Source organism: Canis lupus, chromosome 25 (genome assembly GCF_011100685.1).
Source record: "Canis lupus familiaris isolate Mischka breed German Shepherd chromosome 25, alternate assembly UU_Cfam_GSD_1.0, whole genome shotgun sequence".
Lineage (NCBI taxonomy): Eukaryota > Metazoa > Chordata > Mammalia > Carnivora > Canidae > Canis > Canis lupus.
Window position 1 is genome coordinate 44369476 of NC_049246.1, and position 17924 is coordinate 44387399.

The 17924-nt window shown below is 44.6% G+C and overlaps 1 protein-coding gene across 1 annotated transcript; it reads left to right on the forward strand.

Moving 5' to 3' along the window:
- The first annotated feature begins 145 nt into the window (after positions 1-145).
- Positions 146-17591, forward strand: EIF4E2 (eukaryotic translation initiation factor 4E family member 2). The gene is made up of 7 exons (NM_001251943.1): positions 146-198; positions 6224-6338; positions 7986-8120; positions 13688-13792; positions 15199-15351; positions 15449-15585; positions 17320-17591. The coding sequence occupies exons 1-7, from the start codon at positions 179-181 to the stop codon at positions 17390-17392; spliced, it is 738 nt and encodes a 245-aa protein (NP_001238872.1). The 5' UTR covers positions 146-178; the 3' UTR covers positions 17393-17591.
- Positions 17592-17924: the final 333 nt, after the last annotated feature.

Consider the following 17924-nt stretch of genomic DNA (forward strand, 5'->3'; position numbering starts at 1 on the left):
GCAGCCGCCCGGGGCCGGCGTCCCGGGATACCCGCCCCGCACCGGACTAGCGCGCAGACGTTCCGCTGCGCCGCGCGCAGCCGGAAGTGGCCGGGCCCTAAACTGGGGGGCGGGGGGGGGGAAACCCGGCGGAGCGGAAGTCACTCCGTGAGGCAGTGGCGACGGCGGCGGTGAGAGGATGAACAACAAGTTCGACGCGTGAGTGGCGCGTGGCCGCCCCGCGGGGCCCCTTCCCCCAGCCGTTCCCCCCGCGCCCGCCTCCACGGGGGCTGGCAGCGGCGAAACTCCCCGGCGCCGTCCTGCGGCCTGGGCTTGGGCTGCGGGCCTTCGCGGCCCGGGCGGCCGGCGGGGGAGAAGGGGGGCTGGGGGGGGAGGCGTCATGCAGGGGTGCGGAGCGGGGTACGGCCCCAGGGCGACGCGCGGGGTCCCGGGAGGGGTGGCCGCGCCGCCCGGAAGGAGATTTTTGGACGCCCCGCCCCGGTGGGTGCGGGTTGCCGGCGGCGCGGAGGGGCGGGGACGGCGGCGACGGCGGCGGTTTTGGGGTGTTGGCGCAGCCCGGCCGCCCTGCCTCCGGACCCGGCGGGGGCTCCACGCACACGCTCTCCCGCCCGGGCAGCTCGCCTCGCCCCTCTGAGTCCGGGTTCTCCTCTGCAGAGTGGGGACGGTGACAGCCCGGGCCGGAGAGTGGTGAGGATGCAGTGAGGTAATGTGGCCGTTGGCGCCTGCAGGCGGCTCAGTTACGGAATGCTCCCGGCCTTCGCGAGGCTCCTTCCTGCTTCCTTTCTCCTCCCCCTTCCCCCCCACCCTCCCCGCTCCAGCACGCTCCGCAGGAGCTGCCCCTGTTCTGGTCCCCCGAGCACCCCCCTGTCATTGCCCCCGTTTCCACCTCCCCAGTTCCAGCAGCATCGTTTGGGGGCGCAAAAAAAAAAAAAAAAAAAAAGGAAATGCAGAATTATTTCTTTGCACGTTTCCCTCTAGCGATTGTGTCTTGAGGCAGGTTATGTGCTTCTAGTAAGCATAGTTGATCTCTAGGGACCTAGATTCCCAGGTCCAGACCCACCAGTTTACCGCTTCTATGCCCGTGGAAGAGTCACCCACCCATTGTTAACGTAAAGCACGTTAGCGGTTGGGGCCCTGCTGCTGCCCTGGTGTGTGAGGATCAAATCGCGTTCAGCAAGTGCTTAAAGGGACTTTGTAAATTGCTAATAGGGAGGAATGTAAAGTGGCATCACTGTTTAGGTTGTGACCTGCTGCTGATGGGAAATTGTTTTTTTTTTGGAGTTTTTTTGTGTGCCCCCCCCCCCCCCGCCCCCCAGTACAATGAGTGCTGGTTTGCACTTTCGGGAGTCCTGGATTTCAGCGCTCTAGGCAGCTCCTCTGGAATGTGTTCCTGGTTGCTGAGAAGTCTCTGGGACTTGGAAAAAGTCTTTGGCTCAACGTTCCCCCAGCCTGCTGCTTAGCTGAGCCCATCTCAATAGGAACAGCCACACTTCCCACCACCCCCCCCCCCGCCATTTGCACCCCTTATATCTTAAATCTTTGCAACACCAAATTCCAGATCTAAGTCCTCCCTCAGTAGAGCTTTCTGTAAATGCTATACCTCTTCCTCCACTGAATTGAACAGATCAACATTGCATCTTAGGAAGGCACTTTATGGGTCAGCTAAGCCGAGTCTTGCCCATATCATTTGGGGATCTGCGGTAAGCTAATTTAAGAATGATAGTAACAGGGGATCCCTGGGTGGCGCAGCGGTTTGGCGCCTGCCTTTGGCCCAGGGCGCGATCCTGGAGACCCGGGATCGAATCCCACGTCGGGCTCCTGGTGCATGGAGCCTGCTTCTCCCTCTGCCTGTGTCTCTGCCTCTCTTTCTCTCTGTGTGACTATCATAAATAAATAAAAAATTAAAAAAAAAAAAGAATGATAGTAACAGGTTTCATAGGAATCTTGGTAGATACTTTTCATATGTTATTTCTACTGCTAACAATTCTGCTAAGGGGATCATGTTACCTCCTTTTATAGATAGGAAAATGAGGCCCTCTGAGGTTAAGTAACTTGCACACGAAAACAGGAAGGTGCACGTAGCAGGATTCAAACCCCGGTTTGTTTAACCTTGGTTCAAGTAACTCTTGACAAAAATTAACCTGGGTCATTTTTAATTCGTTATAATTATTAACTATGCCTTATAATGACCCAGAATTTTTTAACATCTCCTAGGTATGCAGTTAAAAAAACAACAACAAAGCTCTCATTTATTTGAAATTAGCAATTAGAGACCACACTCCTGCCCCTAGTTTTTATTTTTCATGTAACAAGTTTGTAGGGTTTTTTTTTTTAAGTTTGTTTATTTAAATAATCTCTACACTCAGCATGGGACTCGAACCCACAACCCTGAGAACAAGAGTTCCTCTGACTGAGCCAGCCAGGTTCCCCAAAAGTCTGCAGTTTTTAGACGTTTTAGTTGTTTGGCTTCTGTACTCTTTACCACGTGGTTCCTAAGGACTGGTTCCAGTTTGCCAGTATCCTAAAAGTCCAGTGCCTAGAGCTGGGTACTGTAGTCTAATCTGATCAGCCCAGTTTAAAGAAGAGCTCTAACCTCCTGCATGGGCTCGATTTCTGAGAGTGTAATCTAGGATTATAATTGCACCCCACCCCCTACATCTATCCAGTCAGTTAGCTACCACTGTCATTGACCCTGTTGATGTGTGAAACCTTAGGATGATTTCACTATTCTGCAGTCCCAGACTGTGATTACCTTAGTTTTCAGATCTAGATGCCATACTTGATTTTGTTACTGTTCTCTCTTTGCTAGTTTTTGGCCCTTTCTTACAATATTGGCCGAACCACCTGTTGGCTCCCATCCTATTCTGCCTTGTATTGCTTTGATTTTAGAAGTGCATTCATTAAACATGTTTGTTGTCTGCCTCGGTCTCATGCTGGGCATGTAAAGATGAATTAATCTAAGTTCCTATCCACAAGGAATTGGTCTACTTAGAGAGCAGTGTGAGGATAAACCTGGGCAGAGGTTTGGTGAGTTGACTTGGAGCCACTCAGTCTGGATAGCCTTAGAGATGCTAATTGCCCTCCTGAGTCTGGAGCACTGATTTTTAGTCCTGATTGTATCTTGGCTCAAATCCAGCTTCAAGCTGGAAGAGTAGCCTCTGGAAGACAGGATGCAAGTGATTTGCTTTAAGTATAGGCTTAGAGGGCAGGGTTAGCTCCACCCTCAAGAAATAACACATTAGAATTTCCTTTTATCATCTCTGAAGGGAGTCAGGAAGTGTGGTCCAGGAACCACAGTAGCACTCTCTTCTCAGATATAATTATTTTTGCTATTTTTCTGTTTCCTAATCATGAATAGCAGCAAAGAAAGGAACATGTGCTTTTCTTAGTGCTAGTAAAATGAGAGATGTGGGATGACTGCCTTTCTTCAAGATGTAAAGGGAAGGGACCCCAGAAGACTATCGTGGAGGCTGGGAGGTAAGAAGAGAGGGAAATGGTTTGAGTCCTGAGATATGCCCTAAAGAAGAGAACGAGGGCTGTCTTGGGCCTATTCAGTATAAAAAACCATTTGTTTGGGAGCTGATAAATTAGGCATAACCTTATAGCTGAGACAAGTACAAACACTGATATGATGAGGTTCAGAAGAGGGGAACCTGATCCAGCCTAGGGAGAGATTAGGAAATGCTTCTAAGAGAAAGTGGCCCTTATCCTGAGTCCTAGAGGACAATTTAAGTAGGGGAAGAGAGGCTCTCCAACGAGAGACCAGACGATGAGCATAACAGAGGGAGGAGAGATCAAGAAGCTGCAAGTAAGTTGATAACATGAGAGTGGAGGTGTTTGTTGGGACCAAGCAGGAGGTGATACTGGCACATACACACAGAGCAGGACCTTTGTAACCAAGCTGAGGCCTGAGTATGTATACCTTATCTCCTCAGTCAGGTGCTTGGGGACAGGCAGTAGCATCTGATACAGTAAGTGGCTTGGTAAATATGGGACTTGGTGCTATACAGGCTCCTTTAGGAAAGTACATCAAACCAACTTGAGTTTAATAAGGGGAAAGGAGTATCATAAATGCAGATAACATTCTCCCAGAAGTCTCCTAGGTCTTACCGAGTCAGTGAGGTCGCAGCATCATAGACAAAGCCCCTTTTCTCTCTGCTTTCTCTGCTCCATTCCCTTTCTCCCTCCTGGCTTTCTTTTCTCTTGTTCACTTTTTCCATTATGGCTTTTTTCATATGGGACCCATATGATTGCCCCAGCTCTTGAATCTCTGATCTTTCATCTCCTGAATGAAAGGCCAAGGAAGAAATGTAGTCATAATTTGAGCAAGACCACAAGGCACCAGTTATTGGCCAGGATGGACTGCCCTTAGTTCAGGTGCCCTTCATAGTCCTGTTGTGAGCAGGAAGGTAGGGGATAGGGTCACTTGGGGCATGATGCACCTGAATGTATCCTACAGGTAGAGCTGTGAAATGGGCAGAGGAGGTACCTCAATACATGGCTAGTTTGTGCATTCTAATATTTATTGAGTGCTTTTTATGTGTGTGGCATGGGAAATTTATGGACAAAAGAAATGCAAAATGCTTTGCAACGTGTTTCTGTAGGTATGTAAGATAATGTGTATGTTATCATTTGAGTATTTCTAGTACCTTTCTTGAGAATTACCTAATTCTGTTTGACTAGATAGTCCTTAGGGCCAGAGGTAATTTTGGAGAAGATCCATGATAAGCTAATGGTCCAGCTCTAAACTAAATGGCATTCTTATGTATTTGTGAAGTCATCACCTGCTTATCTTTCTGTCTAAATCCAGTGAGCTTTATATGTTACCTGAAAGCCTTAGGATACTTTCACTGCTTCTAGGAGGGTAGCACCTACTGTGCATTTGACCAATCTTACCAGGCGAAAAGACATTCATTCCTTCTTTCAGTCATTTCTTTTTCTTTTCACTAAACATTGATTCAACATCTTGTGCTACACGTTAGGGCGGCATCTTCTTGTCCTTGGTGCTGAAGGCACAAAGATTTATATTAGACTGTTCTAAGAGATCCCTCCACTTAATAGTAAAAACAGACATGGGAAGAATGTCACCTTGGGCTTAGAGGTAGTGTTTGCAGATAGCACAGCTGTGGGACTATAGGTTGCTTTGGGAGATGGGGAGGGAAAGAAGATTTCAGTAGGCAGGAGTCAGATTCTAGAGGATCTTAAATTTCATTGTATTTTATCCTGCAGGGTGGTCATCCAAAGACAGGGGACGGTTAATGGTTTTAGGCATGGAAGTTAAATGACTAGATTGAATTTATTAATTAAAGATTTTTCAAATTTATTTTAGTGTGTGCGAGGCAGTGGGGAGGGCAAGAGGAAGAGAGAATCTCAAGCAGACTCTGCTGAGCATGGAGTCCAATGCAGGGCTGGACCTCACAACCTTAAAATCAGGACCCTGAGATCAACTACTTGAGCTGAAACCAAGAGTCAGATACTTAACCTACTGCACCACCCAGGTGCCCTCATATTTACATTTAGAAAGATGCTCGTGGCTATGTGGAGGATGGATAGAGGGTGGAGAGGATTTGTGTCAGGGAGACCATTTAGGAATTTATTGCAATAACAGAGGACAAAGAAGAGGGCCTGAGCTAAAGCAGTGGCAATGGGGAAGGATAGGAGAGATGGTTAGAAGAGTTGAGAGAGATAGGTAAATTTTTAAACTTCATTTGAAATGCCAGAGCAGTTATACAATCCAGAAACTCTTCTCATTATTGACTCGTTATTTTTGGCAAAGAAAACCGTCCCTTAAACTGTTTGCTGGGGATCCCTGGGTGGCTCAGAGGTTTGGTGCCTGCCTTTGGCCCAGGGCGTGGTCCTGGAGGCCCAGGATCAAGTCCCACATCGGGCTCCCTGCGTGGAGCCTGCTTCTCCCTCTGCCTGTGTCTCTGCCTCTCTCTCATGAATAAATAAATAAAATCTTAAAAAAAAATAAAATAAAATAAACTGTTTGCCTTTTGCTTCTTTACCTGTTAGAAAACTGGAAGACTGGGGGTTTTTTTGGAATTCCTCCTAACTGCCTTTCTGCATTCCTTGCCCTTTCCTCATCTCAGGTACATCTCATTGCCTGTATTTTGAGTGACTTGGGGTTGATTATAATGTAGTTCCATTGACCTGGTGGTTCTGTTAGGTAAGCAAATATCAGCTCAGTCATGGGCTAACATTGTTTTGCCTTCCCATTCAGATTGAAAGATGATGACAGTGGGGACCATGATCAGAATGAAGAAAACAGCACACAGAAAGATGGTGAGAAGGAAAAAACGGAACGAGACAAAAGTCAGGGCAGCAGTAAGAGGAAGGTGAGTTTTGTGCTATATAGATAGAGTTGCCCTTGGACTTGAGATTTGGTTATCTTGTGGAATCTGTTATGTGAAAGACACCGGATTAACTTGATGGCACCCTATTTAGGGATATATGCTTTTTTTTTTTTTTTTTAAGAGTTTATTTATTTGAGAGAGAATGTGCATGTGCAGATGTGTGAGCAGGGGGAGGAGCAGAGGGAGAGGGACAAACAGACTCTGAGCTGAGTGTGGAGTCCGAATTGGGGCTCTATCTCATGACCCTGAGATCATGACCTGAGCTGTAATCAAGAGTCAGGCACCCAGGTCCCCCTGGAATATCTGCTTTTGCTCTAAAAAAAAAAAGATTGTTGAATCACTGACATTCATATTGGAAGTTAGAACTTTTCCCTTGCCACAGATCTTGAGATGTTGCCTTGCTTTACAGCATTCTCCCAGCATGAGAGATTAACCCTGGAGTTTAACAGGGCTATTTGTTGCTTCATAAGCTGCTGCTGAGTATTTCAAGTCCTACACATCCCTTCAAATTTTAGACTCTTTAGTTAATAATAGTCTAAGCTGAAAGTGACTTGGAAAGGAGAAAATTTAGAGAATGAGAGATAGATGGATCAATTTCTTTTTTTTTGGAATATCAAAACAATTGTTTATCTCATGAGGTCAAGTACTATCCAGATACAAACACTATAGGTGCAAAGAGAAAGGTGAATGAGACTATGGATCAAGGGATTTATATTTAATAGTAGCAGTAATAATGGTAGCTGACACTGAGCACTTAACTATATGTCAGGCACTATGCTAAGCACTTTACATCTATTAATTTATTTTTTATTTTTTTTAAGATTTATTTATTTATTTATGAGAGAGAGAGAGAGAGAGAGAGAGAGGCAGAGACACAGGAGGAGGGAGAAGCAGGCTCCATGCCAGGAGCCCGACGCGGGACTCGATCCCGGGACTCCAGGATCGCGCCCTGGGCCAAAGGCAGGCGCCAAAACGCTGAGCCACCCAGGGATCCCCCTCTATTAATTTATTTGATCCTCTCCGCAGCTCTACGATATGGTTGTTATTATTTTCTTCATTTTGCAAGTAAGCAGCAGAGGCACAAACAGGTTACATAGCTTGTCAAGGTTACTAGTCAGTGAGTGATAAAGTATCATAGAGGAGGCAGTACTTGGCCTGGGATTACTTGGCTGGGATAAGATATAAATGTAAATACCTAAGATAGAAAACAGAAAGTTACAAATGCCATAAGAATACAGATAAAATGTTACAGGAACTTAGAGTCAGTTAAACGCTAAAGAAATTTTTTTGTGTAGCGGCACCTGGGTGGTTCAGTCAGTTGAATGTCTGCCTTTGGTTCAGGTTGTGATCTCAAGGTCCCTCAGCAGGGAGTCTGCTTCTCCCTCTCACTCTGCTCCATCTCTCTAAGTAAGTAAAATCATAAAAAAAAAAAAAAAAAAAAAAAAGAAAGAAAAAAAAAGAAAAGAAAAGAAAAGAAATTTACTGTGTAAGTGGAATCTTGGGCATGTTGCAGGTGGTGCAGTGTATCCTTTTTGTGGAGGTGGTTAAGGGGTGACACTGTAAAATGTTTTCTCAGTCTCTGATCATGTGAAAAATGCCCTAGATTAACACAGCTTCTTTAATCCACAGGCTGTTGTCCCTGGGCCAGCAGAGCATCCCCTGCAGTACAACTATACTTTCTGGTACTCCAGAAGAACCCCTGGCCGTCCCACCAGCTCACAGAGCTATGAACAGAATATCAAACAGATCGGCACCTTTGCCTCTGTGAGTACTTACTGGTTTAATGTAGTAAGCCTTGGTAGTAGCATTCATGCCTATACTTACACCACTGTGTTTATTTACCTTCCTGGTAACCTGCTTAGTATTCTGGTTTCCTTATTTGACTGACCTGAGTCTCTAAGGTGAGGTTTGCTCATTTTTAGATTTTTCATTAGATGTCCATAGGTAACATACAGAGGTATCAAGAAGTATATGAATTGTCAAATTGACCATAAGGGGACAATACAAAAATATAGGTTTGTTTAAATCAATACGTATTGAGTCCTATTGTATAGTGCAAAGTGTCATGGAGGATGAAAAATTTTATAATACATTATATTTATTTTTTTAAGATTTTTATTTATTCGTGAGAGATACAGAGAGAGAGAGGCAGACATAGGCAGAGGGAGAAGCAGGCTCCTTGCAGGGAGCCCGATGCAGGACTCAGTCCCCAGAGCATGGGACTCTTAAACATGGGGGCATAGAGGTTACTTTAAAAAAACAAAACAAAACAAAACAAAACCCTCTCGTTAGGGTTTTGAACCTGTTAGTAATTATGCATGAAGTAGCATCTTTCTCTGTGTTCAAAAAGAAAATTAAATCCTAAGAATTGTTTTCATAGATCCTGTCAGAACCCAACCTCTGTTTCTCTCCCTCACAGTTGTCTAGGTTTCTAGGTTTGTGTACCCTGAAACCTGTTTGCAGCTAAAACCAACCTTGTTCAACAAAAATTTTTATGCACTTCCTATGTGCTATATACATTTGATCTCTGGGCAGAATCAAATGGATTTGTTATTTTCTTGAAATTTGTGGAGGTTTTTCCTATTTATTTATTTATTATTATTATTTTTAAAGATTTTATTTATTTATGATAGACATAGAGAGAGGCAGAGACACAGGCAGAGGGAGAAGCAGGCTCCATGCAGGGAGCCCGACGTGGGACTCGATCCCGGGTCTCCAGGATCAGGCCCTGGGCCGAAGGCAGGCGCTGAACCACTGAGCCACCCGGGTATCCCCGGTTTTTTTCCTATTTAAAGTGCAGACACGGGACGCCTAGGTGGCTCACTGGTTGGGTGTCTGCCTTTGGCTCAGGGCGTGATCCCCAGATCCAGGATCAAGCCCATGGCTAGGGGCACCTGGGTGGCTCAGTGGTTGAGCTTCTGCCTTTGGCTCAGGTTGTGATCCCAGAGTCCTGGGATGGAGTCCTGCATCAGGCTCCCTATAGGGAACTTGCCTCTCCTTCTGCCTGTGTCTCTGCCTCTCTCTGCTTCTCCCTCTGCCTATGTCTCTGCCTCTCTCTTTGTGTCTCTTATGAATAAATAAATAAAATCTTTGGAAAAATTTTTAAAAAGGAAGGCATGGCTAAAGTGCTCTTGAAATTCAAAGGAAAGAAGGAATTAATTCCAACTTGGGGAAAGCCTCTTTGGAGTAGATGGGCTTAAAATTAAACTTAAGGAACACCTGGCTGGCTCAGTCAGAAGAATATGCAACTCTTAATCTCCTGGTTGTGAGAGTTCAAGCCCCATGTTGGATATACAGATTACTAAAGTAAAAATAAATAAATTTAAATATATATATGAATAAAATAACCTTGAACTTTAAATTTTGAACAGGAGACATGAAAGAAAGGAATTCTTGGTAAAGGAAACAATAGAAATAAGCTTTTAAAAATATCAGAGCATTTCTAACATTCCTGAATCTATCACAGAAATGTTGTTGACCTGCCATGTGGGAATGTTAGACATTACAGGGAAGGTAGCAGCCCATTGTGTTATGAACAACTGGATGAGCGCTCGAAGGGCCAGAGAAGACTGAACTTGGGTGGGGGGTAGTTTTTATTCAGGATTCTGTTTAGTTATTTGGGGGATACTTGTGAATATTTCTAACATTTTTCTTTCCTTTTAAGAAAGTGTTATATATGAATTTACCCAACTTGTGCACAAAGGGTTTCCTCCCCCCCCCCCCCCCCCACCTTTTTTTTTAAGATTTTACTTATTTGAGAGAGCGCACACACGAGTTGGGGGCAGAGGGAGAGGCAGATTTCCCCACTGAGCAGGGAGACCATATGACATGGGGAGCAGGGAGCCATATGACATGGAGCTCCATAAGTGGGGCTCAACCCCAGATCACAAACCGAGCCAAAGACAGACACTTAACTGACTGAGCCCCCCCAGGTGCCTCTCTTTTGGCATAAATGTTCAGTTAACTAGAGCAGCATCAGCAGCAGTATCTAGGGTATCATTCTTCCAGACTCAGTGGGTGTGTGACCACAATGTTCATAGTTGACTGTCATGTAATTCAAGGCATTAGGAAATGCCTAACAATGTTAGGTTCCTTACAGAGAAATAATCACATTTTAGAACGTTTTATCAAATCCAAAGTAGTATATTTCAGTGCTCCTTAATTCTAATATTTGACCATATTTCAAAGTTCTTGAAGTCAGGGTGACTGAGAAGGCAGTGTCTTGAAATGGAAAGAGCAGTGGACTTGGGGATCATATGGCTCATCTGCTCTGGTTCTGGACTCAGGGCAGGGTGAGTTCTGAAACCATTTTCTCAACTATAAAATGAGAAACCTAGTTGAGACTTTTTTTTTTCCCCCAAAGATTTTAATTTAGGGACTCCTGGATGACTCAGTGGATGAGCATCTGCCTTTGGCTCTGGTCGTAATTCCAGGGTCCTGGGATCTAGCCCTGCATCAGGCTTCCCACAGGGAGCCTGCCTCTCCCTCTGCCTATGTCTCTGCCTCTCTCTGTCTCTCTCATGAATAAATAAATAAAATCTTTTTTTTAAAAAAGATTGTATTTTAGAGAGAGTATATTTGTGACTGGGGGAGGGGCAAACTGACAGGGAGAGGGAAAGTAGACTCCCTGCTGAGCTCAGAGCCCCAAGTAGCCAATGTAGGGCTCCGTCACACAACCCCGAGACCATGACCTGAGCCAAAACCAAGAGTCAGACACTCAACCAACTGAGCTACCCAGGCTTCCCAAGATTATTTCTGAAGTATTTTGTGCAGCTCCACATTCTGAGTCTGAACATTTGTTTTTTGCTTTCAGTGAGGAGTTTCAAAAACCAAAATTGCCTAAAGAGAAAGAAGAAAAAATCTTTTAAAGCCTAATCGTATTTCTCAATTTGTTTACCTCATCTCTTCGTGTTTAGGATATAAGATTGGAACTGTAAGATTTGTAGTCTGGCCATAAAATTGGGAGAGACTAAATTATTATTATTATTTTTAAAGAACTTCCTTTTTTTTCTTAAGGATTTTATTTATTTATTTATGAGAAATACAGAGAAAGAGAGAGGCAGAGACACAGGCAGACGGAGAAGCAGGCTCCATGCAGGGAGCCCGATGCGGAACTTGATCTCAGGTCTCCAGGATCACGCCCCGAGCCCAAGGCAGGCGCTAAACCACTGAGCCACCACAGGGATCCCCGGGAGAGAATAAATTGTTAATAAAGCAGTACTTGTTTAGGGAATTGTGGGTGGCTGGCTGGTATACTTTCTCCCTAACCATCCCTGCCTCCAATTCCTAATTCACAATGAGCCACAGGCTTTAGTGGGTATATTTTGTTTCTTCCCACTGTGTCAGAATGGAAAAGATGATTGCTCATTGGATACATATGGCCCCTTACTTTCCCCAGTCACTGTATACAATTAAACATAGCAATTATTGAGATGAGACACTGCTTCAAATTCCTATGGATGGCATTTGTTCCTGACTTCTTTGTAATGTGAGACAGTTCCCATGTACCTGTTCTCTAGAGGAACTGTAGGAACAGCCGCTTACATAAAGTGTAAGATCTCTTTCTCCTTACTTGCTCTCCACATCTAGAAGTATGACCTGAATCTCTGTCTACTCAGTACCTATTTTTAACTACACATTATTGTGTCTTTCTGGGTGTTTCTTTAGAGCCTCCTCATTGATGTGTTGGCAAATCCCAACACTGTCTTCACACTATTCCATGTTTTTCCTTTCTTCCTAAAGTGTGCCTCTTCACTAGCCAGTATTTTGTGGGTATCCCCTTTGAGTTATAAAGGACTAGGGAGTAGGGTCTCCTTATCATGGCACTGCTGAGTGAATCGGAAATAGCTTGATGAGTAGGAATAAGCATGAATCTGATAGAGAAACTTATCTAGTTTTCTAACAGGATTGTGAAGGAGGGATAAGGAGAAACAAATTTTCTAGCTAAGAAGAGGGACTTAAACCCTAAGTATGAGAGGCTGTGCTCCATTTGGTTTTGACTATTCTGGCCTTAGCAAAGGGCTCCATGTTTAGAATAATGCATGTGGTTGGTTCTATCGCTTCTGCTTAGTAGCCAAACAGAACAAAAATATATGCATTGTAGTTAACGCTGTATCTGCCAGTAACAGTGTTTGATTGAGAAGTGATCAGACTTCATGGGGATGTGATGTACAGCATAATGACTATAGTTAATCATACTGTTTTTTGTTTTTTGTTTTACCATATTGTATTTTTTAAAAAGTGATTTGGTTCTCAGAAGATACATTCAGACTAAGGTTATGTGGCACTTTAATATACCTCAAAAATAAAAGGATTCCACTGTGTTGTGACACTTGGCTGGCTGTTGGTAGAGTGTGAAATTCTTTTTTTTCTTTCCTTTTTTAAGGATTTTTTTTTTTTTTTTTTATTCATGAGAGCCACACAGAGACAGAGACATAGGCAGAGGGAGAAGCAGGCTTCATGTAGGGAACCCAATGTGGGACTCGATTCTGGGACTCCAGGCTCACGCCCTCAGCCAGGGGCAGGCGCTAAACCCTTGAGCCACCCAGGCGTCCCTAGAGTGGGAAACTCTTAATCTCACGGTCATGAGTTCAAGCCCCACATTGGGCATAGAGCCTACTAAAATAAAATAACATAACATAAAATAAAAGGATTCCACTGTGTAAAACAAGGTCCTCTTAGCATGCAGTGATTATCCTGGAGCTTCTATAACTAGGACTCCAGGCTGAGGCTGTCATTTTTCACCTAAAGAGTTCATTCTTGGGGTGCCTGGGTGGCTTAGCAGTTGGGCGGCTGCCTTCGGCTCAGGTCGTGATTCCAGGATCTGGGATCAAAGCCCGCATCCGGCTTCTGTGAAGAGTCTGCTTCACCCTCTGCCTATGCTCTGCCTCTCTCTCTCTGTGTATCTCATGATTAAATAAATAAATCTTAAAATAAAAAAAACAGGGCAGCCCGGGTGGTACAGTGGTTTAGTGCTGCCTGCAGCTCAGGGTGTGATCCTGGAGACCCAGGATCGAGTCCCACATCAGGCTCCTTGCATGGAGCCTGTTTCTCCCTCTGCCTGTGTCTCTGCCTCTCTCTCTCTCTCTCTCTGTGTGTGTCTCTCATGAATAAATAAATAAAATCTTTTAAAAATAAAAAAATAAACAATCCTCATTCTTGTATCAACAAACAACGTGCCTGCCTTCCCACATACTTCCCCAAATGAAAATTTATCTTCAAAAAAATAGAGTCTGTAGCAGAGTGTCTTCCATGTTTGTCTTCTCTTAAATGTCATATTCAAAGAAAAAGAAAAGACACATCTTTTGTACTCTGGGGTCTTCTCTCTACAGGTGGAGCAGTTCTGGAGGTTTTATAGCCACATGGTACGTCCTGGGGACCTGACAGGCCACAGTGACTTCCATCTCTTCAAAGAAGGAATTAAGCCCATGTGGGAGGTAAGCATGGAGGATCTCAGATCACTTTTCTGATTGTTTGGGGTTTTTTCTCCCTAATAAGAGTAAAAGTATTTGAAATCTTGCCTCAAAGCTACATCACTATTTGGTATATCCTTAGAGCCAGGGCCTTGGAGAAGGTACTGATGTCATTGCATGTCTGTGTCGGTGGTTTACAGAAATTGTTTATATCACTAAAATGGTATTATAACAACATTAAAGGACTTTTTTTTTTTTAATTACCCCATTCCCATCAAACTGGTTGTACATGTATGTGATATAGTACTGTAGTGTACATGTGATAGAAGCTGGTAAAAAGTAAGCTTGCTTATAGGCAGTAGTTAAAGACCCAGAGCTGAGCTCTGAGATCTCTTTGCTGTAATCCATCTTCTATTCTGATGCCAGCCTTTTTTATTTTATTTTATTTTTTTATTTTTTTTTATTTTTAAAGATTTTATTTATTTATTCATGAGAGACACAGATAAAGAGAGTGAGTCAGAGACACAGACAGAGGAGAAGCAGGCTCCATGCAGGAAGCCCAATGCGGGACTTGATCCCGGGACTCCAGGATCACGCCCTGAGCCGAAGGCAGGCACCAAATCGCTGAGCACCCAGGGATCCCAGCATTTTTTTTTTTTTTAGAAGACAAATGTGAACACACGTGCACACCTAACTACAGGCCCTTTGCAGCTCTGCATTGCTCACGTGCTCTTGCACTCACTTGCCCTCCAGGCCTCATCTCCCAGCATGCCTCAGCCTTCCCTTCAGTGTGCTAGTCTTCTTCTTTGCCTGTCTCCCTGACACACGAACCACTTTGTACACAGACATGATTTTTTTGATGCCTGCAGAGCCCTTCACCTGCTTTACTTGCCTAACTGGGCATCCCTCAAGACCCAGCTTAAAATGTTTCCTCCTGAGTGTTTCTATCTTGTTTTTCTTTAACGTAGTGTATCTCTGGTACAGCAACACTTCTCCAACTGTACTGCTCTGATTTATCCACTAGATTGGGTCTGGTAGAGACTGTGGCTTTATGTCCGTGTACTTGAGATATCGTGACACTTGGGAAACTTTTAGTGAATGAAGCGAGGAATAATCTGTGTTTGAAATCTGACATCGCTTCATTTTGATTCCTGAAATAGTTCCAAAGAGAGAGAATTGTTTTTAAAGGGTCAGTTTAGCCATTCGTTGTAATGGCTTGTACCAAGGATTCCCACCTTGTTTTTCTTTTTTTCCCATTTCTTGTCTCCCTTGTCCTACCATCATTTTTCCTATAAAGTTGAATAACTGGAAGGTGACAAGACTTTAGTGTTCAAGGGATACATGGGCTTTGATCCTGCCGGCTTTTATCATGTAAAAGTAAAAGACCTGTGAAAGCACATTTTAACTTTAATGGTTTCTTTCTTGTACAGGATGATGCAAATAAAAATGGTGGCAAGTGGATTATTCGACTGCGGAAGGGCTTGGCATCCCGTTGCTGGGAGAATCTCATCCTGGCCATGTTGGGGGAACAGTTCATGGTTGGGGAGGAGATCTGTGGGGCTGTGGTCTCTGTCCGGTTTCAGGTAAGCCACTCCATGGGCAGGTCTGGTTTCCTGTATTGCCTTTGCTCTCCTCACTTCCTCTGGTTTGCTTTGACGATTCCTTCTGTTCCTCCTATAGGAGGACATTATTTCAATATGGAATAAGACTGCCAGTGACCAAGCAACCACAGCCCGCATCCGGGATACCCTTCGGCGAGTGCTTAACCTACCTCCCAACACCATTATGGAGTACAAAACCCACACCGACAGCATCAAGTATGTGTTGGGGGTGCTCGGGGGGCATGTCCCTAAGCTTAGCCGAAATAGGTCCTTAGTTGGGCCCAGAGGGATATGTGGTTGTACAGGAGCCTGACTTACAGAGAAGGGACAGACCAATCTTCCCCTCTAGTGCTTCTGGCCACTTGTAGCAGTTGTTTGCTGGTGAGGCTCCCTGCCCACCTACACTTGGGGCACTTTGTATCAGAGAGAGCCCTTCTGCAGAATTCTGCAGAATCCCAGTTGTACTGCCTGGGCTTGCTTCATTTACACAGGCTGTCTTGTCTTTCATTCACTAACCACTATCTTAAAATGAAAGACAAAGCGCTCTTCTTTTTCTTGCTGTTTTTAAGGATAATTTCACTGAATAGTCCAGTCCTCCTCCCTGTCTGCCCCTCACCCCACTTTTGCATGTCTTTTTAACTTGTTAGTGTCAGTCTGCTTTCTTTGTCCTGGGAAATCGACTTCTTATCGGAAATGATGACTCTACTTCCTTGTGTGTAGAACTGAAATTGTAGAGGAGGCAGAATAGTGCGTTTGTGAGAGTAGAATCTAAGGGGGAAGTAAGCTTTGCGATCTACCTAGAACTCGGGGTACCTAGAATTGGATGTCCACAAATTGGAATCATAGGTTAGGGTTGCTCCTTCAGTGACCAAAGTCATAAGTAAATTCAGGTTATTTTGAAGAAGTTGTGGGGAGTGGCTGTCAGGTTTTCTCAAAACTAGAGGGAGAGCTAGCCAACTAGGAGTCAGGACTTTGAGGTTTAACTCTCTCCTTTGACTCCAGTATCAATATGTGCCTTTGGCAAGTCTCTGCCACTCTGTTTCAGTCTCCCCATCTGTAAAATGGAGGATAATAATACTTTATCTAACAGGGTTGTTGTGAGGCTGATTTAATCTTTGTAATTGAACGTCCTCAGGTGGAGAATGCTATTGCAGGGCCAAGTATTATTATTGCTGTCATCGTCATCATTAGTAATAATATCATCATCATGTTATTCTTATTAAAGACCAGTAACGAGCCCAGCGATGGTGTTCAGCAGGCAAACTATTTGGGAATCTTTTTCCCATGCATTTACAGATAACGTTGTGGGTGGAATTGGCTTAAACTAGCCAAGTGCCAGTTTTTTACTGGGAACACTGCCACAAGCATTGGTCCGCAATCACATAGCTGGCTGTGACTTCTCCGTAAACACCAACAGTTACTAGCCAGCCATGGCCCCGGTTGCTTGCCTTAGCACTCCTGAGTTAGCATTGTTTTTCTCTAGGCAGATTTCCCCCATTCTTCATTCTGGAAGAGAATAGTTTCTGCCCTCCAGCCAGTCATGGTCCAGGTTGGAAAGGTCTACACCTACTTTTTCTAGGACTCTTATGGTCAAGGTTCCCAAATGCCCCCCACCACTTCCCCAATCCCCACAAAAGCAAGCTTTTACCTGGATAGGAAAGGGAAAGAGGTATTTTTCAACTCTCCCCTCCACTGTTCTCCCTCTCTAATACCCTGAGGCAATTCTTCCTGACTTTTGTAGAAAATGTGAACAAGTTCTTACAGAGTCTAGGAGAGCCTGTGGGCTTTTTGCCTTAGTCTGCTGCTCGCTGCTTTATCAAGAGATCTGCCTAGCACTCCAGCCCTACAGCCACAGGGACCAGAAACCCTCCTTGAGTCCCAGATGCTACTTTCCCTCGCGTCTCCCTCTCTTTCCTCTCCCAATGTGCCCACCTTTTGCACTTCCACTAGAATGCCAGGCAGGCTGGGCCCCCAAAGGCTCCTTTTTCAAAACCTCTGGAAGCCGCGGTTGAATGTGCCATGACCCTCTCCCTCTCTGGATGGCACCATCATTGAAGCTGGCATCATCGGAGTCTCTTGTTCTGTTGGCGTGCTACCTGGAAGATCCTTCTGTCCTGGACAAGAGGAATTGGAAGAGCATTTTATGTTTTAAGAACAGGCTGATATACAGCAGCTACAACAACAGCTGAGATCACTTAATAAATGGTGCTAAACTAGCTTGTCTCATGCTCTCGCTCTTTATGGTGCATCAAAGAAGTGGCCTTTCAGACTGACTGTCACCATATTAAGGAATGGCACAGACTTCTCCATGGAGGGCCATCTGGGGAATGCAGCCTCATTTCCATAAGCCCATTGTAGTGTCACATGATATTTTTTCCAGTTCTGCTGAGGTCTGACATAATGAGGTGATATCTCGCTCTCAAAATGAGACCCCATTTTCTGGTACTTGAATTGTAGTTCCCATCTGGTCACACTGATGACCAGAACAGAATGATTTCTGATTAGAATTCAGCTTGAAAGTCTGTTACAGTTGGAAAGGGGGATCCTTGGCCTTT